A 27,900-nucleotide genomic window follows, 5' to 3' on the forward strand; every position below is an offset into this window, starting at 1 on the left:
TATCGGTTTTGGTGGAGCTGGTTCCCCCCACTCCCCAATTCGGCATCATAATATTGCGCAGCACGATATGGTCATAATTCTCATGGTACTTGCTCTTCCATTGATTGTACACCAAAATTCTTCAACCACGGTATGTTGGAGGGAACGACATCGGTAATACATTCGTGAACTTGGCTTTCAATAAGAAGGTAGGATCACAACACATGTCTCAATGACGGTATCCCCACCATTTTTCATCTTTGCGCATAACACGATGAAACCAGTCAATTAATTCGCTCAACTTGTAACGCTTTGACCTGCAAGGTGGGTGTTTAGCTATTAGAAAGTATGTAAATTCAATTTTGCTCAAAACCTACCCAACAGCCTGAAAAACCTGACCAGCAGTACCGGGATTCTAAGCGCAATTTACAACAGGTTATGCAACATCCGAATGTGCTCACCGTAGTATTTGCTCTTCAAAAAGTTGCTTCCACCCTCAAGCACAAAGCTCATTGGTTTGGGACTAGCGTTCTACACCAGCTCCTTTGCTGATTCTATAAAGAATTTAAAAAATACATGGTAAATCTTTTGATATAAAGTTTAATTTTAGCTTACCTAGCAATGCGATCGGCACGATCCCGATTACTTTGGCGGCGGGGTAAAAAAACCGAATTTCCGTATAAATGGGGTATGTACGGATAGGGGGGCTTCTATAGAGGTGGAATATCCAAAAATCATGTGAAAATAGCTAATATTTTTAAAAATATTCACGTTTAAAAAATCAAAAATTCGCACTAAGAACACATGTTATTTCTCCATGTTTCACAGAATTTTTCACGTTTTTCTTTCACTATAATTAAATATACACTCTTAACATTGAAATCAGTTCGATTTTCACTTTCATTTCTTAATTTTTCAGCCAAATTTAGTAATTTAAAATCACATATAAAATTTATGGCTGAAAAGTTTAGAGTGTTTATATTTACGAGGAAAACCAGCGTTGCCACACCTTAAAAACCAAAAGTGAAGAATTTTTTAGCGTTTCACAGCGTTTTTATATCGATATTCGCAATTTCGAGCGCTCGAAAAATAATATCCCTGGTCGGTCCAAAACCCCGGTGTTCAAAATTCTTCTGTGTCCAAATTCTTCTTCTTTCTGCAATAATAATTAATTATAAATTTTCCTACTATGTATTTCTCATTTTTGCCAATTCACGATCAGACTCGTATATTGCGAATATCGATATTTTTATTTCTTTTTATTTTTCCAATTATTATTATTTTTATAATATGTATTTCTCATTTTTACAAATTTTCTTTCTGACTCGAATATTGAGAATATCGATATTTTAATTTCTTTTTATTTTTCCAATTAATAACATAAAATTAAATAACGCGCCATACATATTCGTGAATCGGAATTAAAAACGAATTTTTTAAGACAATTCCCGTGAAAATTGGTGCACGTTTTCGGAAAAGCCGCTCTGCTGAACATTTACCGTATATAATATTGCTTATTTGCTTAATAAATTTATACAAGAAAATATCCATATGCATGAATAGAGGAATTTTTGCGAAAAAAGAGGAATTTCACGAATTGCCTTATCATCACATGGCAGCGCTCCATTTCGTCGTAATTTTTGGTAAACAAATGAGGTTCAAACAAGTGTAAAATGTAATTTTTAAAATAAAGATTTTTTAGGTAAAACACCTGTTAAATGTGTAAAATGTGGTTTTATTTAAAAGTTAATAGTGTAAATTAATTAATTTGAAGTGAAAAATGTGAAAAAAGTGCGTTTAATGTGGTGAAATAGCGTCTTGAAATGGTCCAATTTTGCGATTTTTCGGACTTTAAGGTCGAATATCTCGTAAACTAAGCGTTTGCGGTACCTATAGCACCATATAATTGTTAATCAGAGGACTTCCTCTTTCCAACGGTACCTTCAGATCGCGGCGCCAAAGTAATCGGAATTGTGCCATGCGATCTCTTACACGAGAACGCCATTGAATTTAAAATTTTGTCTCGAATTCACGGCCAACTAATTTGATAACTACATTTGACTATCTCTTAAATCATAAAATTGTAACAGCACCAGACCCATTACGCAGCAATATTAACGTGGCCATGTTTGGTTATTTCGTACTTTTATTGGAATAAAATCGCAGCCGATCTGATGTTTATCGTCCCATGAAAATTGTAAACACTTTTTATAGATTAAAATAACTAAATAAACCATAGTAAAGGATTTAACCATGAAATAAAGTAAAACAAATTGTCTTGCAAAAACCTTCGTTACGATGGCAAAAATGTAAATATGGCTGTGAATGAGCATAATCTAGACCCCACTATTCGGCATGGTTGCTTATTTGTTCGTAACATTTTTCTGTGGTGAACATTTATTGACTTACCACAGTTAAAAAGAGGCATAAATAAAAAACTCAATTTTTCATGTATTTGCTCATATTGTTCTCATCTTTGAGAATATATATTAAAATAAAACAAATTTCTTTTGAAAATATATTAAAGTTTTATATATAACCAATATTTTTGGGACAACTTTTCCATAAAATTTAAGAAAATAACACAATGCAACCATTTTCCGGTAAAAAAGTCGGCCATCTTGGTTAAAAGTCGACCATCTTGGATTCCAATAGAAACTCAACCCCGGAGTACACTCGACGTTTCTACAGTGGCACCTCTCAGCTGTGCCTTTGTTTACATAACATCAGCTGATACTTTCTCTACTCCTCCTTTCTCTACTCCTCCTCTGATTTTTGATTTCTAATAACGATTCAGAGTTTTCATGAATCGGTGAGGAGGCAAATCTAGTGCAGTATCTTGTTAAACTGTCACTTTCTGAAATGAATTTAATAGCCTGTTTTGAGCGTAAAGCTGCTGCAGGTGTATTACGATTTTTTTCGTTATTAACCATTTTTGTGAAATAACATTATTTGTTTATTTTATTTTAGCTTTAAATTTGAAAATATCCGCACTTTTACTTTATTACCACCTTTTACGTCCTTATGTTAGTATTTAGGTTCACCCTAATACTTGGACTTGTGTGTATGTAAGTATGTATGTGCTTATGTTTTGTGCAATTGAGAGCTCGCTGAGGAGATCAATTCGCTATATACATAAGTATGCACGAAGTTTTAGTGTGCTTATGAGTATGGTTATATTAAGCAATTGAGAGCTCGATAAAGAGATCAATTCGCTTTTTGTACGCAATCCTGCTTGTTTTTGTTTGCCAAAGAACAAGAGGTATTGCCGAATAGTAGCCAATACGGACTTTGAAGATTTGAATATGTGTTAATATGTAATATTTTGAGATTTTTAAGTATGATTATACATATGTACAAATATATTTATATATGTACATATGTTCGAGAAGAGAGCGCAGAAACGGAATTGAAAAAAATTAAAGGCGCTAGGTTTGTATTTTTTTTGCCTCTCTTACTTTGTTTTTTATGTTATAATTCTGATTATAATTTGTGCCTTTGCTTACTCAGTTTATGCAATCCCGCTTATTATTTTGTTAAACTTAGGGGGTATTGTCAGAACATATTGCAAGTTTGTACTTGAAAGTTAACACAACTTTAAGCATTTATCGGCATCAATAATTTGTATATATTACCAAACTGTTTTGTTTGTTAGCAGTATTTCGGTTTTTACCGGCAAATAAACCGAACAAACAGTTTGGTGATCGTTTTTTCTTTTTTTCTTTTTTTTTTTATACCAACGGAATTTTGGTTAGAAATACAATTCTAATTTTTTGCTTTTGCAACATACATAAAAGCGAATATATAAATATTAATGGGAATCGATACAACTCACGTTGATTTCCGCCAGGGGGTTTTGGGGACTATGAGTGTATGTATGTGGATATTTGTACGTGCGTGTGCTTGTGCTTGTGCTTGAGCCTTTGCCTTTTTCTCCCAGTCCTTTGCTGTTCTTGTTGGTGTTTGATGTTTTCAGTTTCTGTTTTGTTAATTCGCGCCCGCTCTTTGTAAATAGTTATGTATTTTCTTGCGATTCACTCCCGCGAAATATTACTTTAATTTCGCGCCCGCTGTATTGCAGTTTTATTGTCTTGCACTGTTTTGTTTTTTGTTTTATGTATATTTGTCTCAGTTTTGGTTATTGCATTCATATATGTATGTATTTTTGTCGAGTCGCCACACTTTTCTTGTTTTGCTCCACTCTACTTTTTATTTTTTTGTCTGTTGTTGTATATGTTTGTCTTTTGCTTGTAATATATTAGTTATTATTTTTGTCACTTCACCACACTTTTCGTTTGTGTTATTGTTTAGGTGCTTTCACTTTTCGCGCCCGATTAATTTTTTTTTGTGTTTGTAAAGTCCCGTGTATTTTGTTTTTGTAAGTTAATGTTTTTGTCTCCGCAGCTTTGTTTTTTCGTTCCACTGCACTATTTTTTTTATTTTATCTCTCACTGCACACCGCACACAAGTATATTTAACTTTCGCACTTCGATTGCCACCAAATTGATTTATTATTGTTATATTAGTTACTATTGCTTTTAATTTGCCGGTTATAGGTGCCTTTCGTTAAGGCTCGAAGGACCATGACTATTGTTGGTCGCAGAGTCCATAGTTGCAGAGTATTTTTTAATTTTGATATTTAAGGGACGATAGTTGAGAATGTTATGATATATGTGAGTATAATTGTAGTTGTAGTTATTCAATTAAGGTTAAGAGATTAAGTGGTCAAAGAAATATGTATTTTATTGGTTTATAATAATTGGTGTTGAGCCAAACTCAAGACGTTAAAAATGGGGTTAGAAAAAATAATAAAAAAATTAGTTTGTATAATGTTTAGTATATGCTTTGATTACGTTTTATGTACTGATAATAAATTAATTAGAATTGCAATGTGTAATGTATGTATATAAGGCGATTTACTCGTTCAGCCTCATTTTAAAATTATTCTGAAGACTTAACATATGTCTCAGGCATAGAAATCAAAGAAAAAAATCATGGTATGTAAACAGTCTTCAAATCTTTCTTTTTCAAAGCATACTTTTAGGCGAATTTTGTAGTCCAGTCAAGACTGCTTTTAGCCCTATCTTAGTATTATTATATAAGAATTCCTTTCCCCCGCAACATGTTGCTGCAGAGTATAATAGCTTTATTCACCTAACGGTTGTAGCTGTCACCTAAAACTAATCGAATATGATATAGGGTTATATAGTTATATGTTTGTCCGTATTTCCGTCCGTCCGTGCAAGTTATAACCTGAGTAAAATTTAGATATCATAATGAAACTTGGTATCTTTGTGCTTAAAATCAATAAAAATAGCCGAAAACTTGATCCAGCGCCATATAATTCATATCAGGATTTCGAACATCCGGCTCGAAGGACCATGACTAAATTGCTGCCAAATTTGCAAATAAATGTACTTATCACTTTCAAGATGATTAAATAAAACGCTCACGTATTTAAAGTAGAAAATAATTTAAAGTTTATTTAGAACCGAAAAATACAATGTTCTATTTGAAATCCGAACACACGTAAGTATACGGAGCGGGGAGGATGTCAACCGGACCGCTGAGTGATCGGAGGAGGTGATGCCTTCAACAATTCCAGTGCGCAATCGTTGTAGAAAAACGTTGAGTTTTAGCGAATTTGGACACTGGACGAAAGCTGCTCAAAGAGCGGAAATGTGCATATACATAGGTAGAACGAATGTTGACGGTCGAATCTGCGTCACGAATTTTAAGGCGCGAAAGCTGATGTGCGGCTGGATTTGTTTAGAACGAATATGATGTAGCGCTCTGGATGGTTGAGAATTCGAATTAACGCGCACAGGATCGGTGAAATGTTTTACTGTAGGATAGCGTGAGGCGTTATCGCGGCGCAGTGTATCGAACGAATTATGAGTGACGAATGTAACCAAAACGATTGTTGATGTCCGGCTCGTTTAGATCGAGCGTTCCCGTTGTCCATTTCTTTTGTTGGTTGGGTTGGGGAACAGCTGTTGTGTGGTGTGTTGTAATGCCATCAGCTGTGGTGACTTGCGATGTAGCATTAGGATGCGCCAGTTTTACCGAGTAGAGGGGTGGATGCTTAACTCATTTAAACAGAGAGTATTAATATAAAATTATTGAAATCTTTAAGTATGTATATTTTGACAAAATATTAAATCTGACACAAAATAAAAAATGAACGAAAACTTTAATTTTATGTTAATAGCAATAGATCAATGGCTTCTGATATACCATAGCGTTTAAATACTAATCTGTTTTAAGGACATTGAGCCTTCATCCAAGTATAATTATTTGGATACTCCAATAACTTGTACGACTAAAAATTAATACTCCAATTAAGCAAAGTAGTTCTGTTATAACACACATTATGTTTTATTTTCTAAATGTTGTTGTGTTTCATCTTTACAACTAGATGGGGGTTTCGGTTTCTTGCCGGAAGAAAAATTTCCACTTTGTTTGGTTACCACGGGAAGTAGATCTTCAGCTGTGCGCGTACTGCAACGGTTACGATTTTTATTAAACTAGGATTTAATTGTTGTTCCAATTTGTCTACTTACACTGACTTTAAAACCGCTAATTTAGGGATATTTTTGGTGAATTTCTTTTCTCCGGAAGCCTCTAAAGCCGCCAATTCTTTGGGATGCGACTTTTTTTTGTGAGTACGACAATTTGAGCCATTGGCAAACGTTTTGTCACAGAAGTCACATGTATATGGTTTTAAGCCACTATGAAGTAATAAATGAGTTTTTAAAGTTTTTGCTCGTTTGAATTCGCGTCCACAATAATCGCACTTATGATGCATCTCATCAGAATGAACAAGCATATGACGATTCAAGGTTACACGCGAATTCAATTCTAAACCACATTCACTGCATATATGTTTATGATCGCTGTGCATCTCCATATGTCTCTGTAAATATTTTGTATAGTATCTTATGAATGCTCTTTAATGCATTACGTACCTTCAAACGTGCTCGATTTTTGAATCCTTTCTTGCAAATTTCACATTCAAAAGGTGCATAGTCGGTATGTATAAGCATGTGTTCCCGTAGTGTAGCTTCCGTACGTGTACTCTCACCACACTCTTCGCAAATGAACGAACGTATATCTTCATGTACAAACTTTATATGTCGCAAAACACATTCCTTAGTTTGGAATTTTCGATCACATTGTGGACATGGATATATCTTCTTCTCTGCTACAGGTCGATGTATCATTATGTGTCGTTTCAAATTGAAACTAGATTTAAAAGTTCTAGAGCATTGTGGACAAGAAATAATACTAGGTGGTGTTTCAACACCATGTTTTTTTCTCATATGTATAAGATAATAGTTCCTACTTTTGAAATTTAATGCGCAATCGTTACAAAAGTGTTTGTTTACATTCGATTCCTCATCCGAAGAATTTTTACGCTTTTCTAATCGATGGATTTTGCCATAAACTTTGCTAGTTACTTCTATTTTACTGTCTTTTATGCTATTACTTGGAAATTCAGTATTATCTACTTTGTTAGTATGATTCTCAACGGCGCCAATGGGATCTTGGAATTCACTATTATATTCGCTTTCGTTAACGAAGATGCCGTTCTGTAATTCATCTGTTATTACTTCACGCTTTACAATACTATTCAATGATTTGTGTTCAATTATGTTTGGTGCATCAGCAACAAAAATATTTTCAATAGATGGTTTGGTATCCGATATGTCAAACATAAATAACTCATACCCGAATAAGTTATAGTTTTCTCGGATAACCCGGAAATCTTCCGCTTTTCTGTGTCCAGAACTTTGTATTTCATTGTACATACTTTGTACTCTGTTCACTTGATTTGTGAATTTGGACAAGGCCGAAACCGATGTAAAGCATTGTGCACAAAGCCAATGTGGTAAATCTTCGTTCTGTCGTATCTAAATAAATATAAAAATAATTTCAAATGTTTGAATAGAAAATGATAATCGAAATAGATACATGAACTTTAAAAAACTCCGCTATAAAGTCTATCAGAGTGGAATTTGTGGCCAATTCAGTTTTGTTTTGTTCTGGGTATATATTGATATTTCGTACATCCTCCTTAGCACAGAGTCTACACCAAAATTGCCATTCGGCATCAGGAAGGTAGCTGCTGCAATCTTCGAAAGTATTTGACATGATCACTTAAAAATTTGTGTTATTATGTTTATAAATATTAAACATTATATATGCAGTTTGCAATGTAATCAAATTTATTTTGTTGTGCTGGTGATCGAATTATGAAAGTGTAGAGCGATGCAGGTGTAAATCACTTACGATGGTAAATACGTTTGACAATTTGGTTTAACTCAATGTTGTATTTAAAAGTGTAAGAAAAACGGGAATAAAAAATCCCTTTAATTACAAAGGTTTTTTTTATTTTTTCTTCTTACTATGCAATCAGCTGTTTCGCTTTTAGGCAGTATGAATTTATAGTAAATCTCACTATTCTGGCTCTGGTTAGAGTATTCCCTGGAAATATTTCGTTGAAGTAACCCATTAACAACACAAAATTTAGTATGTAGTTTAATCAAAGCAGCAAGTATATTTTGTTTATGTAGTATCGAAATTGAATGAACAGTTTGCGGTTCTTTAACCAACAAACATACATACACATGTACTTATTAAGTTCAAGTAAAATTAATGATTAATGCGAACAAAAAATGTTTAGAAAAAGACTTCACAATGTGTTGGCTTGTCCATAAGTTCCTTCCAATATTAGTTTGAGATATATTTAACTCATGGTATTAACCTAATAGAGTAAAGTGAAAAAAAATTAGAAATTAGCACAAGGTACATATGAGAATGAATTCATCTACTTACGATATCATCAATCTTTAGAATGGAACGCACTGTTTCTGTAGACAATGAAATTGCCGAAATACTGACCAACAATGGTTGTAACACATTTTCAGCCAGGATATCGGTGATAGCACCCTTGCGCACATTAATACCAGCAGTCTTCTCACCTTGTGCATGGCGATTTCTCAACTCAGTTACAGTTGCAATTGGGTTAAGACCAGCATTCTCAGCTAAAGTTGATGGTATAACCTCTAGTGCATCAGCAAATGCACGGAAGCAGTAAGCGTCAACACCTTCAACGGTTTGCGCATAGGCAGCCAATTGTAAAGCCATTTCTATTTCTGGTGCACCACCGCCAACAATTTGTGCACGCTTCTTGACCAAACAACGCACTACGCAAAGTGCATCATGCAATGAACGTGCCGCTTCCTCAAGCACTAATTTGTTGGAACCACGACACACAATAGATACTGTACGTCCCGGATTTTGTATGCCAGTAATTTTTACGAATTTCGTAGTACCACTTGGCACTTCCTCGACTAAATCAGCATTTATCAGATTTTCAGCAACAAAATGGTCCAACGATGCAATAGGACGGCAATTTAATGTTTTGCAGACAAATTCAATGTCTTCACGCTCAACATCCTTGACAACAAGGCACTTTATTTTGTCCAAGAAATGTTGCGCCAAATCAGAAACAGCATCTCTGTAAATAGACATATATATTCAAAAGTAGATTCAAGTAAGTTGTCTTCATGTTATATACCTTAAGATTGATTTTTGTACCAAAAGTACGTTGCAGCCGGCTTTTTTGATTTGCTTTACAATGTTTAAAATGTATGCACGCTCCTCTTTCAATACACGATCCATAGCAGCATAATCTGACACGATAACATTGTGATCCATCTAGTAAAATATATATTTATTAATTATTACGAGAGCATATTATTTTCACTTTAATTAATGCTTACATCAGTTTTTGGTGCCGAAATGCAGAATTGTATCAAGCCAATTTTTGCTTTTTCAATACGCTTTGGTGCATTTGTTCCAGCCGAACGCGAAGTAAACACCAAACCCTCAATCAATTCGGTATCCTCGACGGTGCCACCAAGACTGCGGATAACTTTAATATTTTTCAAATCAACAGCTCCCTCTTTTCCTGGTTCTGTTACTTTGAGTACAGCATCCACAGCGAGGGGAGCCAATAGACTGCTCTGTTGAGAAACTACTTTGGAATTCAATGAAGTTGATGCACTTTTAATGAGTGTTTCTCTATCAGTTAACTCGATTGGTGTTGACATATCCGTAAGAATTTCAATAGCTTTGTTTGCACAACGTTGGAACGAATCGGAAATTGCAGTAGGATGAATACCCTTATGCAATAACTTTTCACACGCTTCCAATAAAGCACCAGCTATGACAACCACTGAAGTTGTACCGTCACCGGCCTCAACATCTTGAGCACGTGATAGCTCTACCAACATTTTTGCTGCCGGATGGAGTACATTCATCTGTTTCAGAATGGTAGCACCGTCATTTGTGATCGATACTTCTCCATTGCCGGCTTGAATCATCTTGTCCATACCGCGTGGACCTAAGCTGGTGCGAATAGCATCCGAAACGGCTACAAAGAAAACAAATATTTGTTGGTGTTACAATGAGTAATGATTTTGAATAATGACGTCACAAGAAACTGAATATGAAAAATTTTTCATTTTATTTATTTTTAATATATGTATGTACATAGGCATATTTTCTTGATTTTCCATATTTTTAAATGCGTTTGGTATGAATCACGTTGACACACACCCTATTACAGAAAACAAGAAAGGAATTTTCTAGACAGCTGTGCTGTGGTGTTTTGACGCCGCCATTGCATTTTTTGTTGCTCATCAACCAACTGGTATAATTTTTCATTAAATATGAAGTTCTATACACATTTTCTTCACAATTTTCATATGATTTCTGTCCGTTGATTGTAAAATAAATGAATCTTTACTAAATCAACCAAGATTTTCTAATTTTCTAACCTTTTGCTGCCTGAATATTTGATAGACGCACATCAGCCGGTTTTGATTTATCTTTAAAGGCTTGGCCTTTTGGTTTAACCGGAACGAAGTTTGCTTTCGGAGCCATTGTTCTTTTGGCTATATGATTTTGTTCACTTTTTAATTGATTAATAAATTTTTATTCACGATTTTCACGGATTAAAATCACTAGCGAACACCGAACAAAAATCCAACGCAGAAGAGAACCTGATTCGAGTTTTTCACTTTTTTTCACGGTGGATTGTAATTTTGACAGCGAAACTGTCAATAAAGAAAATGCCAAAAATCATGTTACCGGATTTTTATTCTATATATTTAAAATATAAATAATATGGAATAAATGAAGAAATTTCATAAATTTAAAAATTTAGATTTTAAAACAAATTATGTTTGGATATTATATGTGTATATGTAAATAACTGTTTTTCAATTTAAATAAGGTTAATACTATGTTCAGACCGACACTTAATCACACGATTTCGGCTGTTGAATAGATTATCCCACTAATCTTAAAAAATTATCAAGATTTCGCCATACAAAAATGACAGTTCCAAATCACTTCATTGAAATGATTTGAAACTGATCCACGCAAAATCTCTCTGTGCGGCTCTGATTTTGCGCCATCTATTTGTCAACATTGGAAATCTGTTACATTATCACAGCTGATTTAGACACTACAAAGGGGAAAAAATGTAAACAAACAAATTTTTTTAAAGCAATGAATCTAATTTCACCTGAAAATAGACTTAACAAATGAAAAAATGCATCCACTATTTCTATTATATGGAAAATATTTGAAAAAAGACGGCTTTTATTACAAAATACTATATGACAATGTTTTCTTTTGATAAATATTAAGCGATGTGACTTCATGAATGACAATAACAGCTGTTTTTTGATCTTTCTAACGGCAGTGAGAACACTGTTGGGTTATGAAATGATTAAATGTAATCCAATCTTTGAAATTTTCGGTCTGAACATAATATAAAAGCTAAAAACCGATTACAGGCAGGCGCTCTCTGAACGTACTAGATTTCGTTTACTTTAGATTGTTGTGCAACTCTGTATACACATGTCAAATTGCACTTATTTCTTTTCGAGCTATCTTCTCACCGATATAATCAGAATATTCGTTCTTTCGTGAGAAAAACAAATTAATTTATGTATAAAATTCTCATTGAAATATAAGAATCAAGCTCATGACAACCAGAAATTAAAACGTGCATTGCATTCCGCCTCAAACTAACGAATTTCGACGTAACTACTAGCGGAATTGTTGAGTAAGAAAACAGAGGTAAATATGTATGCACGCATACATTCTTTCCGCCCAGTACACCGGTTCCTTCTTGCTTTAGTTGCCAAAAGAAAAATCGATTACCATCTTTTGTTTTTATGATCTTGGGCGCGATGTTGAAATAAAAAAATTAGCACTAACGTGATTACCAGTTTCTTATCTACACACACCACACTGATGTAACGTCAAGGTGCGAATGCGCTAAGTGCGTTACGAACTGTTATTTTGTGTGTGAATTTATTGATATTATATATTGTAAAATTCAAGTATATTTTGTATGTTTTAGAGAAAACTTCATTGGTTATTCAAGACGTAAACCAGTATAAAATAATTATGGCATATCGTTACGGTTCTATAAGTTTAACGCGATGGCAATTGGCATTGCTGATCGGCACACCCGTCGCGATTGGTTTAGGTGTCTACATTTACCGGAAATCTGTAGAAGAAAAGAAACCAATCGGCGATAACGATGCTGATCGTAAGAAAGGACTATCCACCAAAGACAAGCAAAAAACCTTATCTATTGATGGTACTAACGAAGATAAGGAATTAGAGCGAAAGAAAAAGGATGTCGAGCTGGAAAGTGAAAAGTTGTCACCTCTTAAGGAAGCTACCATGTACAAGAATGAAGGCAATGTTTGCTATCGTAATGGCAAGTACGACGAAGCAATCTCGTTTTACGATAAAGCCATAGATAAATGCCCGATTGAAAATCGTACTGACCTTGCAATATTTTATCAAAACCGTGCTGCCTCGTATGAAATGTTAAAAAAGTGGAATCGTGTCAAAGAAGATTGTTCGCGTTCACTTGAATTCAATCCTCAATATGCAAAGGCATATTATAGACGAGCTAAAGCACACGAAGCCACAAATGATTTGATGGAATGTTTAGATGATGTGACAGCGACCTGTATATTGGAAATGTTCCAAAATAACAGCACAATAATGTATGCAGATCGCATACTGAAACAAACTGGTCGTGAGGATACTGAGCGTGGACTCAAAGAACATGTACCGGTATTGCCATCAAGTAACTTTATTCAGACTTATTTGCGTTCATTTGTGGCGGATCCACTTGTAGGCGTATCCATTGCCGATGCAAAAGAAGGAGCGGAGTTGAAGGGATTTGCGCGTGCCAAAAAAGCTTTGGACGAAATGAAATATGAAGATGTGATTTCAGCTTGTACGGAAGAAATCGAAACATCCGAATCTGAATCACAATATAAAAGTGAAGCTTTACTATTGCGTGGCACATTTTATCTGCTTTCGGGTGGCTTCAATGCGTCCCAGCAAGATTTTGATGCTGTGATAAATAACGGTACTTAAATTTATATTTTTTTTGCATGTGTGAATTTTTCATTTATATACATGTATTGTTTTATTATAGCCGATGCTGATGTTGCGTTACGTGCAACTGCTCTTATTAAACGTGCCTCGCTACACATACAGAAGGAAGAGAAAGATTTGGGCTTAGCTGATTTCGATGCCGCCGCCAAATTGCAACCGGATAATCCCGATATTTATCATCAACGTGCGCAAATTTATATACTGCTCGATCAATTGCCAGAAGCATTAAGTGAGTTTGAAAAAGTAGTGAAGTTATCACCAAATCACGCAATGGCCTACATACAGAAATGTTACGCCGAATATCGTATGGCATTATTGTCTCAGGATCAAATGCGCCTTATGATCGTAATGAATGAATTCAAAAATGCCATTGAGAAATTCCCCGACTGCATTGAATGCTATAGTCTGATGGCACAAGTTTTGGCGGATCAACAACAATTCCAACAAGCAGATCAATTTTATGAGAAAGCCTTAAAGGTAGCACCAGAGAATGCATCTCTCTATGTACATCGTGGTGTAATGCTACTGCAATGGAAGGGTGACATCGACAAAGCTATTACATTAATTAATCAAGCGCTAGAGGTGGACAATAAATGCTTATTGGCATATGAAACATTAGGCACTATTGAAGTGCAACGTGCTAATCTAAATCGTGCTGTGGAACTTTTCGAGAAAGCTATAAAATTATCAAAGAGCAAATCAGAAATGGGTCATTTGTATGCTTTACGTAATGCGGCGGTTGCTCAACTAAATGTTACACGCAAATTGGGTATTGATATGTCAAAAATATCAGCATTAGCGCAGCAAGGAATGATGCCGGCAGCTGTTTAAACAGCGTAGTGTAAAAATGGATACTTAAGATATTTACAAAGTAGATCCTGTTTCAAGTTTCTTGCAATATAACTAACTAAACATAACATAGTTTTTAATCAGTTAAGAAAAAATCAAACTGCAGCAAGAATGTCTCCAAGCATTTCTCCTCCTGAAAACGAAACAGTGGCCTAGAAAGTATAATCATTGCAGTATTTAAAGTTGAATATATACAATTTCGTAAAGTGTTAATGCTTTGTATTGTTTTTTATATTTTAACTTTAAATATTCGCAAAAGATTAATACTGTTCTAATATGCGGCATAAAAGTATATGCGTTATAGTATAAGAAATAAATATGTAACAATCACAAACTGCTGCATACAGATATTTTAAAAAATTATAGCAATTTTGTTGTGTAGCATTGGCCTTGTTAATTGTTCGAAAGTCATAATTTTTTAATTTTTGTTATAAAGGAATTTCGTTTTGTACATGCTATTCAGGACATCTTGTATACATTCAGAAATAAATTACCCCATTACCTATGTACGCTTAGATCATTGTTATTGATAAAAATAAATAAATTTAATACTAATACTTCAATTTGATTTAATTATAAATAATTTTTCATAAATAATCTGAGGCAAAATTTCCTTATGCAGGTAAGTTGATTCTATGCCTAAATACCTATTTGTGTCCGAAATGATTTTGAAACTGGTAAAATCACATAATCTCCACATAACCTCAAAGTTGAACATCCTTGATAATTCTGACATCTCGTCATATCGTTATATATACAATATATTAATGTTTCCGTTGTTACAAATGTTTGCATATTGAAACTTGCATCCGGTTCTTAAGGTGAAGACGAATATAGAATAGCTAAGCATTCTTACAGAATTATTTATACAGTATGATAGCAAAATTTTCTGTTTTTACCATTTTATTGATTTACAATAAGTTATTTCTTTAATTTTACTATATCAATGTTTATGATTATTTCTTTTTTTCCTGATTTATGTAATAGAACAAAAATTACTTGACATTTACATACGCTTTTACAACACCACTCACTCAAATAACTGGCAACACTGTTTCTAACTGTAAAACCAATTCGGCGAAAAAATGCCATTTAAGCGCGGGCGGAAATCAAAATGACTTTAAAATTCATAATTCGGTGTTAAAATAAGTAAAGTTTGGCTGTAATTATTTATTATTGATTAAAAATTGTACCACAAAGGAATATGTAAATATAAGTTAGTAAAGGTGAGTAAATTGTGAGTGATAGATGTGGGGAAATAAATTAACAAGGAGAATGCTTCATTGTCACTAGTAGTGGTAACTATTTGCTAATTATTAAATATAAAGTACGTTGTACTCCGTCGAAACAAATTTATTGCTATCTTACTCCAATCAAATTGGTTGTGGCAGTAATTTTATGATGAATAAGAATAATTATTCCTTCTTGGCAGGTTCATTCCATTCTTGTACTTCTGCTGTACCCCAAATGCAAAATGGAATTGTGGGTATGGTTAGAATGGCAAGCGCTAACCAAAATACTTCCTGCCATTCATGAAATAGAGTCTATTTATAGATATATTAAATTAGTAACATTTAAATATAACTAATATTTCCATACTTTTCCTACCTTTACAGTAATCCAACCTACAGAATACGGAGCGAGTACACCAGCAATGCCACCTATTCCGTTTACAATAGCCATAACTGTAGCTGAATAGTTGGGTGTCATATCGTTTGCAGTTAGCTTTATTCCTGCATAAAAACCGCCCATGAGTGCCATTGAGATGGAAAAACTTAAAATTATCCACACTGTATCACAACCAATATATACGGCTATAACCATGAAGAGCCCAGAAGGTGTGGCAGCTAGTGTGCGAAAAATGTGTGTGATAATATACATTTAATTAAGGTGAGCGGCCAAATATATGACTTATTTAAATATATATATATACATATATACATATGTGTGTATGTATATTGTAAGCGATCGGTTAAGAAGAAAGTATTTCATTCTTGTTGCATTTAAAGTGCTAGTTTTTGCCAATGACATTATTACAAATCGGTAAATTTGAAAGACATGCGAATAACAGCACAAATTGCACAATCGACTTACCAATGAACGTCATCCATTTGCGTACACATGTTGCTCGTGTCACATTCCGTTTAATTATACAGTCTGCTATTGCTCCCAAAAGTAGCGAAGATAGCCAAAATAGCAAAAATGGTATTGAAGAATATATGCCGGTTTTAAGAATTTGCAATTGCAATACATCATTTAAGAATTTCGGAAAACATGAAGACATAACATAAAAACCCCAATCGTGCGCGATTTGAGCCAAAATAAGCACCCACATTTCTTTGCTCTTAAATACGGGAATCCAAGGGAACGGTGGTAAATTATGGTCACGTCCAAGGCGACCCATATGTTTCAGCAGATACTCCTTTTCCTTGTCACTGATATAGGGATGCGAATCAGGATCACTAAAGCACAAAATTATCTACAATTGTTATTATATAGTCATTAATGTATGTATTTTAAGGTATTGAATTAATGGCAGTACTACTATAACTTACAAAAAACAAAATCCATAAGGTAGCCAGTATACCGAATGTATAAAATACCCAAGGCCATGTAGTGTAACGCAGTAAAGTGCCTGAAATACTATTACTCAGCACGGTACCCATTTGGCCGCCGCCCATTATAAAAGCACCCAGTAAACTGCGTTCATGTACGGGTACCCAATGAGCCAATAGTGCGCTACACGAAGGATATGAAAAGCCAGCACCGAATCCCATTACACTACGTAGCACAATTAAAGCATACGGTCCGAGTAATGTGATGCATAAGGGTGTTAATAATGTTAATATCGTTACTGTAGACATGCCACAAACTAACACCCATTTAGCGCCATATTTTTCGGCTAGCAAACCAGCAGGTACATGTCCTATAATATAGCCTATGTAAAAAGAGCCAAGTATGTAACCTTGCAGTTCCTGTGACCAATCATATTCGCCACCCGGTATCTACGTAGAAAACGAAAGAAACGCTTGCTTTTATATTTCCTCAGTGATATGGTATTTGTACACATGTGTATATTTACTTTTTCTTCCTCAATGGTTATATCGGGTTTTGGACAAACTTCTCCACTAGCTGTTGTTTCATTCGAATATTTGCGCTCTAAAACTAAACGTGTAATTGTAACGGAAATGCAACTACGTAGCGTGTAATTGTTAATTATGGATAGAAATCCCATTATTGACATGATGACCCGTTGCGGTATCGGCACAACTAAATTGGAAAAGTTTATCATTACATATACATATATTTTATGTAAGCACTATATTTTCTTCTTAAAACTTACTATGCGATAGTTTTTTACCCCATTCTGGTCGTTTATCTTCTATAGTTTCCATTTTATTTATTTTTTCTTTTTATTTTATTATTAGCATTATTTCCAGTTTCGAGTAATTATACAATTCAGGGGTGCCAATTTTTTCGTTTGACAACATTTTCAAACTAATAAAAAAAATTTTAATATACAAAATTTTAAAATTAACATGTAAAACGTAATTTTAATAAAATACTCGGATATATTTTTACCCAAGTGGTATTTTACTGCCACAAATGTTTCAAAAACAAACCCAGATAAACTAAGGTTCGAACTAGCTTTTCCGATTAGTTGAGTTTATTATTATATGAAATCAAATATAAATAAATAATTGAGAAATATTAATTTTTGAAGTAAAAATAATAATATAGGTGTATGTTTATTGCGATTTTCCCATATGAAGGTTCATACAGCTCCTGCAATTTTGCAAGCATTTATAACCTCACTAATTTTTCCCAACAACAACTCTGAAACAAATACTTTTGTCTAACGAAAACAAAACGTTAACCGCAACAAGAATACCCTTCACAAATAAAAAAAAGTTTTCTTTATTTGAGTCGGTCAGTTTGGATATACAGTCAGGAGGAAAGATCGACGTGGCTACATTTTATAGGTTCTTCGACGTTTTCTTCTGAGTGTTATAAATGTGATGCCAAACTTAATTTACTATAAAAAAATCATATTATATCTTTAACCGCACACTTTTTAGCTTTTTATTGCTTAGTACAACAAATAAACGCAATTTTTATTCAATTTTATTCGGATCTGACGTCAAAGGGATTAGTTGATCAAATGGTTGTATATCACCCGATATCAGCAGCGTAGAAATTAACCATAAAAAAGCGTGTACAATTTTGAATTGTGACTGAAAACAAACAATAAAATATTTATATTACTTTAATTAAAATTCAATTAAATTTTAATAAATTCTAAAAAAAAATCAAAAAAAAAAAAAATTATGAATATTTAAAGGTAATTTTTTTTACAAAACAATCGACTAAATTACGATTTTGTTATTGAAAATAAATATATAAAATTCTTATACATAAAAAAATATATTAATATTATCATAAAAGTAAATGTATACCCACCCAACCAGCAAATGAGTGCTTGATAAAGGGTGCAACTATGCCCGAAATCGAGCCTATGCCATTAGCAATACCCATAAGTGTGGCTGCGAAATTCGGACTCATATCTAACGGTGTCAATTTTATGCCCGCATAGTAACTGCCCAGCACATTTATGGCACAATGGCAGAAGGCAAATAAGTTGCTCGTTTCACTGCAAGTCAAACAAGGCAGTAGGCTATCGTACAGATTGGGAGCCACTGCAGCTACGGTGGAATAGAAAATTATTTTTATAGTTACTTTTACATTTTCTCATTTCTAGTCTATGTTTTGTTGTAACTAAATATTCTTTCATATTTTTCGGCGCCATCTCTCGACATACCTACGAATGCCATCAGTTTTCGCATAACCGTCACGGAGAATATCTCATAATTGACTAGCAAATCCGAGATCACACCGGATAGAACAGACAGCAACCAATTCATAATATACGGCATTTGATTGTGCAAACCATTGATCATATTTTCAATTAACGGTTGCTGTTTGGCGTCTCTTATAAATTGTGGAACCTCAGCCGCATGTTGCAGCTGTGTCCAATCATATTGTATGGTGGCCGAAATGAGCGCCCACATAGGTAAATTTCGAAAAATGTCCCGCCATGGAGTTTTCGTAGTTTTATGCTGACAACGCTCGACTAAACCGATTTCTTTTTGCAGATATTGCTTTTCTCTCACTTTGATAAATGGATTTTCCTCTGGCGTATTGTAACACATGTATGTCTAATTTGTTGAAGAATATGGATTTATTTTACTTTTAAAGTCATGAATAGCGATAGTGTACTTACGAAACCAATGAACCAAAGTAATGTGCATACACCAAAGTAATAGAAAATCAACGACCAATCGTAGCGATGCAATAGCAAGCCGGCTATAAAATTACCCATTGAAATACCAATTTGACTGCCACTTAGCACCAGTGAGCCCAGCGTTGCGCGCTCCTTACTCGGCACCCATTTGGAGAGCAATTCGCTTAATGCCGGATACGTTGGTCCTTCACTGAAGCCAATTAGCAAACGTATTGCTATAAGCGCCAACGGACCACCCCATTTCACCACAGCTGGTGTGAGCATCGTAAGCAATGCGGTTATGGCCAAACCAATTGCGAGCACCCACTTGCCACCATAACGCATAGCAAGTTGTGCACTTGGCATGTGCGACAAAACATAGCCCACATAAAAAGAGACTAGAATAAATGTTTGCAGCTGATCAGACCAATCATAGGTGTTATCTTTGCCATGACGCCTATAGCTGAAACTCAATAATGTGCCATTTCGATGTTGTTCCATGCGTTCATATAAGTTGAATGAACTCAACTTGACGGTATCCAGGTTGCGCAGGCGTATTTGCTTGCGTTTGGGCGCAACGATATGCGCCAGAGCGATATCCAGACAGTGACGCATTGTGTAGGCATTGACAATGGCAAGGAAACCGAAAAAACATAAGATGAAACGTTGCGGCACAACATTTGCTGCAATAAAATTAGGAAATTAATGGTAAGTGAGCATTTTTATAATTATTATAATTTTTTGATAATTCTTATAAAGAAAATTGTTATTATGATCCACAAGCACACCTTTCAGCTGAGTGCTGATAAATTTTTTGTTTGTGGCAAACTTAATATAACCTGATCAGAGTATAAAAACTATGATTTTTGGAAGAAATAGTCCGGTAAGGTAATATCAGTAGTTCATTCAGCTTTACCTAGCTTAATTTCCTCCGTTACTTACATATATTGAGCAAATGCTCTTGTATGGCATCAAAACAAGGAAATTGTTTCTTGATCCATGCCGTTATCAACGGTCTTTGCTGGGCTACCCACAAATTTTCTGCAGCTGTGGCCATGCAGCACGCCAATTCAATTTCTATATATTTATTTTCGATAACGAAATCGTATTTTGTAATTGAATGTTATGGTTAAAAAATCACGTTTAAATATTCGCTAATAAGCGAAGAAATCGTGTAAAAATTAAAGATCTGGAAAAACAACCGATTGCACGAAAAGATTTTGAGGAGAAAATATCGAATGAAAAAAGCAAAGCAAATTTTGTGGAATCGAAATCATATAAATAGAAACATTTTTTTCGAACATTTACTTATTTTATTTCAAATTATGCTAAATGTCTTTCGTTGAAACATTATAGCAGGTCGAAAGTAAAATAAATATACATATATTGCAAATGTTTAAAATTTCTTAATTGGAGATATTAAAATATCTAAAATAGCAACTAAGTTCCATATTTTTAATGTCAGGCTTAAATATCCAGATATTAGTCACCACCTTTCTAGACATTCTCTACCAGACACGCATACAAATAGTGATATTTTCAAGATCAAAATTCATAACAACCAAATTCTAGTTACTTACAGAAGAGCAAAATAAACCTTTACATTATCATATATGATTATGTATAAATCTTCGAAGCCTCAATAAAACAACGAAATTTTCTTTTAAAAAAATAATTTGTATATTTTCAATAATACTTCTCCATTTACATAGTAAATGAAATTATAAAACTTAAAAATTCGTTAAATTCAGTCTATCTTAACAAAATTAATCTAAAAACTATTTAACATTATGAGACAAAATCCTTAAAAATATGCATTTCAAAAAAGTGCATTTTCTATAATAATGTTACAAAAGTAGTATTAAGTTGTATTTGTATTGCTATATGCATCCCTTATTATGAACAATAGCTGTAGGTATATGGAATAGCATTTGTCTTGTTGTAGACATCTGGCGCCGCGGCTGTCTGCTTGTCGAAACAATAGACATCTGGCGCCGCAGCCGTCTGCTTATCTACTTAAACAATTGCTGAGTCTGGCGCCACGGCTGTCTGCTTGTCTAAGCAATAGCTGCATTTGGCGCCGTATAGCATTATGTTCTGGTAATTTCCAGACGCAATATTCTAGAAGGACACGTCGGCATCAGCGAGAAGTGCGTGGCTATATAAGCCGTGGCAGCGCCAACGTAATCAACCAGTGCTAAGAGTAAACTGATATAGTGTAGACGAGTTTTAAAATAAAGAGATTTTGTTGAAGTGAATTAAACGGCTTTTGGTTTCATTTGTCAATCCAAAGATACGAAACCAGTAAAGTAAAACTAGCAAGGAGTAAATTCGTAACAATTGGCGTCAGAAGTGGGATTGTCAAATAATCCAAATTCAAGATGGTTAAATTCGCAGAATTGAGAATTCAGCAATTAAAAAAGGAACTGGAGGAGCGTAATTTGCCGATAAGCGGGCAAAAGGCGGATCTGCAGGCACGATTACGTGAAGCAATGGAAGCGGATGGAATTAATGTAGACGAGTTCGAATTTGATGGGCCAGGAACTTCTACAAAGGTACAAGAAAAAGTAGAAGAACAACGAACATCATCAAGTGTAGACACGAACATGCTGTTAGTGGCTATTAAGCAAATAGCAGAAAATGTAGTGCAAACAGAAAATCGTCTGCAGCAAATGACGCAAATAGCTGAAAATACATCACAGTTAGAGTCTCGCCTTACACAACAAATTACTGAAAATAATACGCAGTTAGAAAAGCGTTTGGCACAACAGATTACAGAAAATAATACACAAGTGCAAGAGAAATTTTCAAAATTTGAAGACGAATTAAGCACAATAAAAAATGACGAAGAAAATTTAAGATCAGAATTTCTTCAACTAAGTAATAGTGTGCGAGAACTGAAACTACATGGCCCTGCACCATCAGCAAATAATCAAAGATTGAAGCCACCCACATTCGATGGAAGTATTCCATTTCAAATTTTCAAACTTCAGTTTGAAAAGACAGCAATGGCCAATAACTGGAATGCAGCGGACAAAGTGGCGTCCTTGTTTGTATCATTGAAAGGACCTGCGGCAGAAATCCTTCAGACTATTCCAGACTGTGAACGGGACAACTATGAGGCATTGATGAGTGCGATAGAAAGACGATATGGTAGTGAGCACCGGAAACAAATATACCAGATCGAACTGCAAAATAGGGGTCAGAAGATGAACGAGTCATTGCAAGAGTTCGCAACTGAAATAGAACGACTGGCTCATTTGGCAAATGCAGATGCACCTGTGGATTACATTGAGAGGGTAAAAATTCAATGTTTCATAAATGGAATTCGTGATGTGGACACCAAACGCGCCACATATGCATTGCCAAAAAGAACGTTTGCTGAAACGGTTTCGCACGCCCTCACACAGGAAACAGCTTCCCTACTAAGCAAACCAGCACACAAAGTACAAAGAGTTGAAATGGAACAACCGGCGCTGATGGAAGAAATATTGAAGACTCTGAAGACAATTGCTGCACCGCGAGTAAATACAACAGGAAGATGTTTCAACTGTGGAAAAGCGGGTCACTTTGCCCGAAATTGCAATATAAAAGTAAACCCATCAAAACGGAAACAACCAACAGATAAGGAGGACGGAGCATCCACACCTCACAAGTCGTTAAACTAAAACGGAACAGTTCAAAGGGGCGTGAGCTGGTTCCCACAAACATTTGCCCCGCCATCTCGATATCACAAATAGGTCGCCATGACAACAATCTTACTATCAACGGTATCGTAAATGGACGACTGTCAACGCTTACTTTGGATACTGGTGCCACACATTCAATTATCCGACCGGATGTGGTAAGAGGAACGGTTGTCGGTTGCAAGCTTCGAACGGCCACCGGAGAGGAAGCAGCTGTCGCGGGAAAAGTGTTTTGCGAAGTACCCTGGAAGTTAATCACACCTTCATCGTAGCAGAAATCACGGATGAAATTATAATGGGAGTAAATTTCATGATTGATCACGGGGTTACTTTGGATTTAAACAAGCAAATGCTGTTTTGCCAGAACATGGAGATGCCTATAAACACCGGATATGTGACCAAGGTTGAAAGTAAGAGGGTGATTGTTGATGATAATCAGAGTATTCCACCAAAATCTGAGGCGATTGTATGGGCTAAAGTGAATGGAGGAGGTGGGACTGAAGAATTGGATTGTGGAACCAACAAAAATAGATACACCCATATTGGTAGGAAGAACGCTTGTGAAAACTAGAGAAGACGCCACCATTCCGGTCAGAGTAGTGAATGAATTCAACACGCCTATAAGGCTGAAGAAAGGAGCAGTAAGTGGACAGTGCCAGAATATAAATGCAATAGCACGATGCGAACGGTCACAACAGAAGCCTACTATTGAGCCATAGCAGATAAGTCCTACACTCCTAAACAATTTGCTGAACGAACTGCATGGAAATGAAAAATTAAAAGCAGAAAAACTATTAGGAAAATACGCATCCATATTTGCAAATGAAGGAAACAACACAGGAAGAACCGGCATTCTCAAACATCGCATAAATACCGGAGACGCTAAACCAATTCGACAAGCTCCGCGTAGGGTTCCACTAGCAAAACGTGAGGATGCTAACAAAATTATTGAAGACATGCACAAAAACGGTGCAATCGAACCCTCAATAAGTCCATGGAGCTCACCTATCGTCTTAGTTAAAAAGAAAGATGGTAGCACCCGTTTCTGCGTAGATTATAGGAAGTTGAATGATGTCACAAAGAAAGACAGTTATCCTCTACCGAGAATCGACGATACATTAGACATCTTGTCTGGAGCGAAATGGTTTTCTACATTAGATCTACAAAGTGGATATTGGCAAGTCGAGATTGATGAACGTGACCGTGAAAAGACCGCTTTCAGTATGGGCGACGGGCTATGGGAATTCTCTGTGATGCCATTTGGGTTATGTAATGCGCCTGCAACGTTCGAGCGATTGATGGAACATGTGTTAAAAGGACTCAACTGGAAGACATGACATGTTTGGTGTATCTTGATGACATTATCATCATGGGAAAAAGTTTCGATGATCATCTGAAAAATCTAGAGGAAGTCTTTCAGCGAATAGCATCAGCCGGATTACGCTTGAATCCCAAAAAGTGTTCATTATGGAAGAAGCAGGTCACATATCTCGGACATAAAGTGTCAACTGAGGGGATTCACACCGAGGAGGGAAAAATAAAAGCAGTTAAAGATTGGCCTCAACCCACCAACATACATGAACTCCGCAGCTTCCTCAGCTTATGCACGTATTACCGCCGTTTTGTACCTAGATTTGCGAACGTGGCTAGAAGTTTACATGATTTAACAAAGAAGAATCGCCCGTTTGTATGGCAGTTGGAACAAGAAAAAGCGTTTGAGCAGCTTAAAGAACTACTTTGTACGGCGCCGATGTTAGCTTATCCAATACCTGGAAAGAAATTCATCCTGGATACAGATGCGAGCGCTTATGGAATTGGAGGTGTCCTGTCTCAGCTCATCGACGGACAAGAAAGAGTAATTGGGTATTACAGCAGAGTGCTCGGGAAACCAGAGAAAAACTACTGTGTGACGCGAAAAGAACTACTAGCTGTGGTGGAATGTGTAAAACATTTCCACAAGTATTTGTATGGACAACGATTCTTGCTGAGGACTGATCATGCAGCATTAAAATGGTTATTACAGTTTAAGAATCCGGAAGGCCAAATTGCACGATGGATCGAAAGATTACAGAATTACGAGTTCGAAACGGAACATCGAAAGGGGATTCACCACAAAAATAAGCGATGCATATAGCAATACAAATACAACTTAACACTACTTTTGTAACAATAAATTAGTTTAATCTACTTCTTCAACAGTGGGCCCAGTATGACCACCATTGAATCCGCCCGCTTGTTGACCGCAAGACGCTCCTTGTGCACCACCACTATGTAGTTTTGTCATGATTGGTGAGCAAAGTTTGGTTAGTGTGTTCATTTTGTCTTCGTACTCTTCCTTGTCGGCCAATGTGTTGGCATCGAGCCATTTGATTGTGTCGTCACAAGCCTTTAATGCTTCGCTCTTCTCCTGAGCATTCAATTTATCACCAGCGCCGTCCAGCGCTTGTTTCACACCAAATACATAACTCTCCAAGTTATTTCTAGCCGCGATCTTATTGCGTTGTCGTTCGTCTTCTTCGGCATAACGTTCCGCCTCGTTCACCATACGATCGATTTCGGCTTGTGATAGACGTCCTTTGTCGTTCTTGATGGTGATGTTCTTGGCATTTCCTAAACTCAACTCCTTCGCCGATACATTCAGAATGCCATTGGCGTCAAGATCAAAGGTAACCTCAATCTGTGGTACTCCGCGTGGAGCTGGTGGTATGCCCGATAAATCGAACGTACCCAAGCGATTGTTGTCTTTGGTCATCACACGTTCACCCTCATACACCTGGATTGTAACACCACTTTGGTTGTCTGAGTATGTTGAGAATGTTTGAGTTTGTTTGCATGGTATTCGGCAATTGCGTTCAATGATTTTCGCCATTACACCACCAGCTGTTTCGATACCCAAGGACAATGGAGCTACATCGACCAATAGCACATCTTGGATTTCACTGCTCTTGTCACCACTTAGAATAGCAGCTTGGACGGCTGCACCATATGCCACAGCCTCATCCGGGTTGATTGAAAGATTCAGACTCTTTCCACAGAAGAACGACTGTAGTAGGCTCTGCACCTTTGGAATACGTGTGGAACCACCAACCAATACAATATCGTGTATCTGATTCTTGTCCATCTTCGCGTCATTCAACGCCTTATCTACAGGGTCCAAGGTCTGACGGAATAGATCGGCACACAATTCTTCAAAGCGAGCTCGTGACACTTTTGTGTAGAAGTCTACTCCTTCATATAGTGCATCGATTTCAATGGTGGCTTCGGTGCTCGATGATAAGGTACGCTTCGCACGTTCGGCTGCTGTTCGTAGACGACGTAATGCTCTTGGATTCGAACGCAGATCTTTTTTGTACTTTCGTTTGAACTCTTCAGCCAAGTGGTTGACCAGTCGGTTGTCAAAATCTTCACCACCAAGATGTGTGTCACCAGCGGTGGCACGCACTTCGAACAATGAACCCTCGTCAATGGTCAAGATGGATACATCAAAAGTACCACCGCCCAAATCGAAGATCAAAACATTACGTTCACCTTTCAAATTCTTGTCCAGACCGTAGGCCAGGGCGGCTGCTGTAGGTTCGTTAATGATTCGTAGCACATTCAAACCAGCAATACGACCAGCATCCTTAGTCGCCTGTCTTTGTGAATCATTGAAGTATGCTGGTACTGTGATGACGGCGTCTGATACTGTTGTGCCCAGGTATGCCTCAGCGGTCTCCTTCATCTTTGTCAACACCATTGATGAGATTTCTTCTGGCGCAAAGCGTTTGTTCTCACCTTTGTACTCGACAGAGATCTTTGGCTTGCCACCATCGCTCACCACTTTAAAAGGCCAATGTTTGACATCCTCCATGATCTTCGGATCGTCATACTTGCGTCCAATCAATCGCTTGGCGTCGAATACTGTGTTCTTTGGATTCATGGCAACCTGGTTTTTCGCCGCATCGCCAATGAGTCGTTCTGAATCTGTGAAGGCAACGTAACTGGGTGTTGTGCGGTTGCCTTGGTCATTGGCGATAATCTCCACTTTGCCATGTTGGAAGACACCAACACAGGAGTATGTTGTTCCCAAATCAATACCGATTGCTACCATTTTGACTTGTGTTTTTCTTGTACTTATATTTCACTATAAACTTTTTAGTATTATACTTTGTAGAACTTTTAAAATAATTTATTTATATCACTTTGTGTTAAAAACACTTTCACGTTTGTTTGTTACAATCTCTCAAAGAGTTGTTAATACTTTGCTTGCTTGTTCAATTCTGATTCGAAGAGCGCTCACAGCTGGTATTTATACCAAAATGGCTCTTCATCGAATATTCCGGACGCTCTTTCTCGAAATTTCCACAGCAATCTACAAGCAGGGTGGAAATTTCTATTCTTATAGTAGCTCTCGTATGCTCTGGGTGTACATGATTAACAATATATATATTTATATGTATAGGTATGTACATATGTATTTACAGATACAGGTATTTCTGAGTTTATAGCCGGCAAATCCAAATCCAAAAATTACTGCTCTCTACTCGCTGTTCTTCAATGTCGCACAGTGTACATAGTTTATCAATTCTAGTGGAAGTAAATAATTACCATTGGTAAAAT

At 36.0% G+C, this 27,900-nt stretch overlaps 6 protein-coding genes across 9 annotated transcripts in view; 1 reads left to right on the plus strand and 5 right to left on the minus strand.

Annotated features, from left to right (window-relative positions):
• Positions 1–8,294, minus strand: part of LOC105228740 (zinc finger protein 729) — a 32,592-nt gene extending 24,298 nt beyond the window's left edge. Inside the window, exon 1 of the mRNA XM_049454449.1 lies at positions 7,954–8,294. Coding sequence (XP_049310406.1) covers positions 7,954–8,133 — 180 coding nt within the window. The 5' untranslated portion in view covers positions 8,134–8,294. The remainder of the gene's footprint in view (positions 1–7,953) is intronic.
• Positions 8,295–8,507: 213 nt separating this feature from the next.
• LOC105223625 (T-complex protein 1 subunit delta) lies at positions 8,508–11,080 on the minus strand. Its single transcript, XM_011201388.4, has 5 exons — positions 10,827–11,080; positions 9,768–10,420; positions 9,563–9,702; positions 8,818–9,502; positions 8,508–8,746 (listed from the first exon to the last, which is right to left on the minus strand). The coding sequence occupies exons 1-5, from the start codon at positions 10,930–10,932 to the stop codon at positions 8,729–8,731; spliced, it is 1,602 nt and encodes a 533-aa protein (XP_011199690.1). The 5' UTR covers positions 10,933–11,080; the 3' UTR covers positions 8,508–8,728.
• Positions 11,081–11,910: 830 nt separating this feature from the next.
• Positions 11,911–14,897, plus strand: LOC105223616 (mitochondrial import receptor subunit TOM70). 4 transcript variants are annotated; one of them, XM_049446640.1, is made up of 4 exons: positions 11,911–12,138; positions 12,200–12,365; positions 12,425–13,456; positions 13,526–14,897. In XM_049446640.1, exons 3-4 carry the CDS (start codon positions 12,472–12,474, stop codon positions 14,314–14,316), a joined length of 1,776 nt encoding a protein of 591 aa, XP_049302597.1. In that variant the 5' UTR covers positions 11,911–12,138; positions 12,200–12,365; positions 12,425–12,471; the 3' UTR covers positions 14,317–14,897. The 4 variants fall into 4 exon arrangements, with proteins under 4 accessions (XP_049302597.1, XP_049302596.1, XP_049302595.1 ...); XM_049446639.1 differs by having other exon boundaries at positions 12,200–12,343; XM_049446638.1 differs by having other exon boundaries at positions 12,200–12,328.
• A 669-nt stretch (positions 14,898–15,566) lies between these two features.
• On the minus strand, positions 15,567–17,814 carry LOC105223596 (putative inorganic phosphate cotransporter). Its single transcript, XM_011201354.4, has 6 exons — positions 17,678–17,814; positions 17,417–17,604; positions 16,890–17,339; positions 16,429–16,813; positions 15,943–16,181; positions 15,567–15,878 (listed from the first exon to the last, which is right to left on the minus strand). The coding sequence occupies exons 1-6, from the start codon at positions 17,727–17,729 to the stop codon at positions 15,750–15,752; spliced, it is 1,443 nt and encodes a 480-aa protein (XP_011199656.1). The 5' UTR covers positions 17,730–17,814; the 3' UTR covers positions 15,567–15,749.
• A 615-nt stretch (positions 17,815–18,429) lies between these two features.
• On the minus strand, positions 18,430–21,161 carry LOC105223605 (putative inorganic phosphate cotransporter). The gene is made up of 5 exons (XM_011201366.3): positions 20,558–21,161; positions 19,616–20,298; positions 19,154–19,550; positions 18,796–19,037; positions 18,430–18,569 (listed from the first exon to the last, which is right to left on the minus strand). The coding sequence occupies exons 1-5, from the start codon at positions 20,670–20,672 to the stop codon at positions 18,450–18,452; spliced, it is 1,557 nt and encodes a 518-aa protein (XP_011199668.2). The 5' UTR covers positions 20,673–21,161; the 3' UTR covers positions 18,430–18,449.
• Positions 21,162–21,290: 129 nt separating this feature from the next.
• LOC125775805 (heat shock protein 70-like) lies at positions 21,291–27,570 on the minus strand. The gene has a single exon (XM_049446620.1). It carries the CDS (start codon positions 27,389–27,391, stop codon positions 25,481–25,483), a length of 1,911 nt encoding a protein of 636 aa, XP_049302577.1. The 5' UTR covers positions 27,392–27,570; the 3' UTR covers positions 21,291–25,480.
• Between the last annotated feature and the right edge of the window lie 330 nt (positions 27,571–27,900).

Source organism: Bactrocera dorsalis, chromosome 1 (assembly GCF_023373825.1).
Source record: "Bactrocera dorsalis isolate Fly_Bdor chromosome 1, ASM2337382v1, whole genome shotgun sequence".
Classification (NCBI taxonomy): Eukaryota; Metazoa; Arthropoda; class Insecta; order Diptera; family Tephritidae; genus Bactrocera; species Bactrocera dorsalis.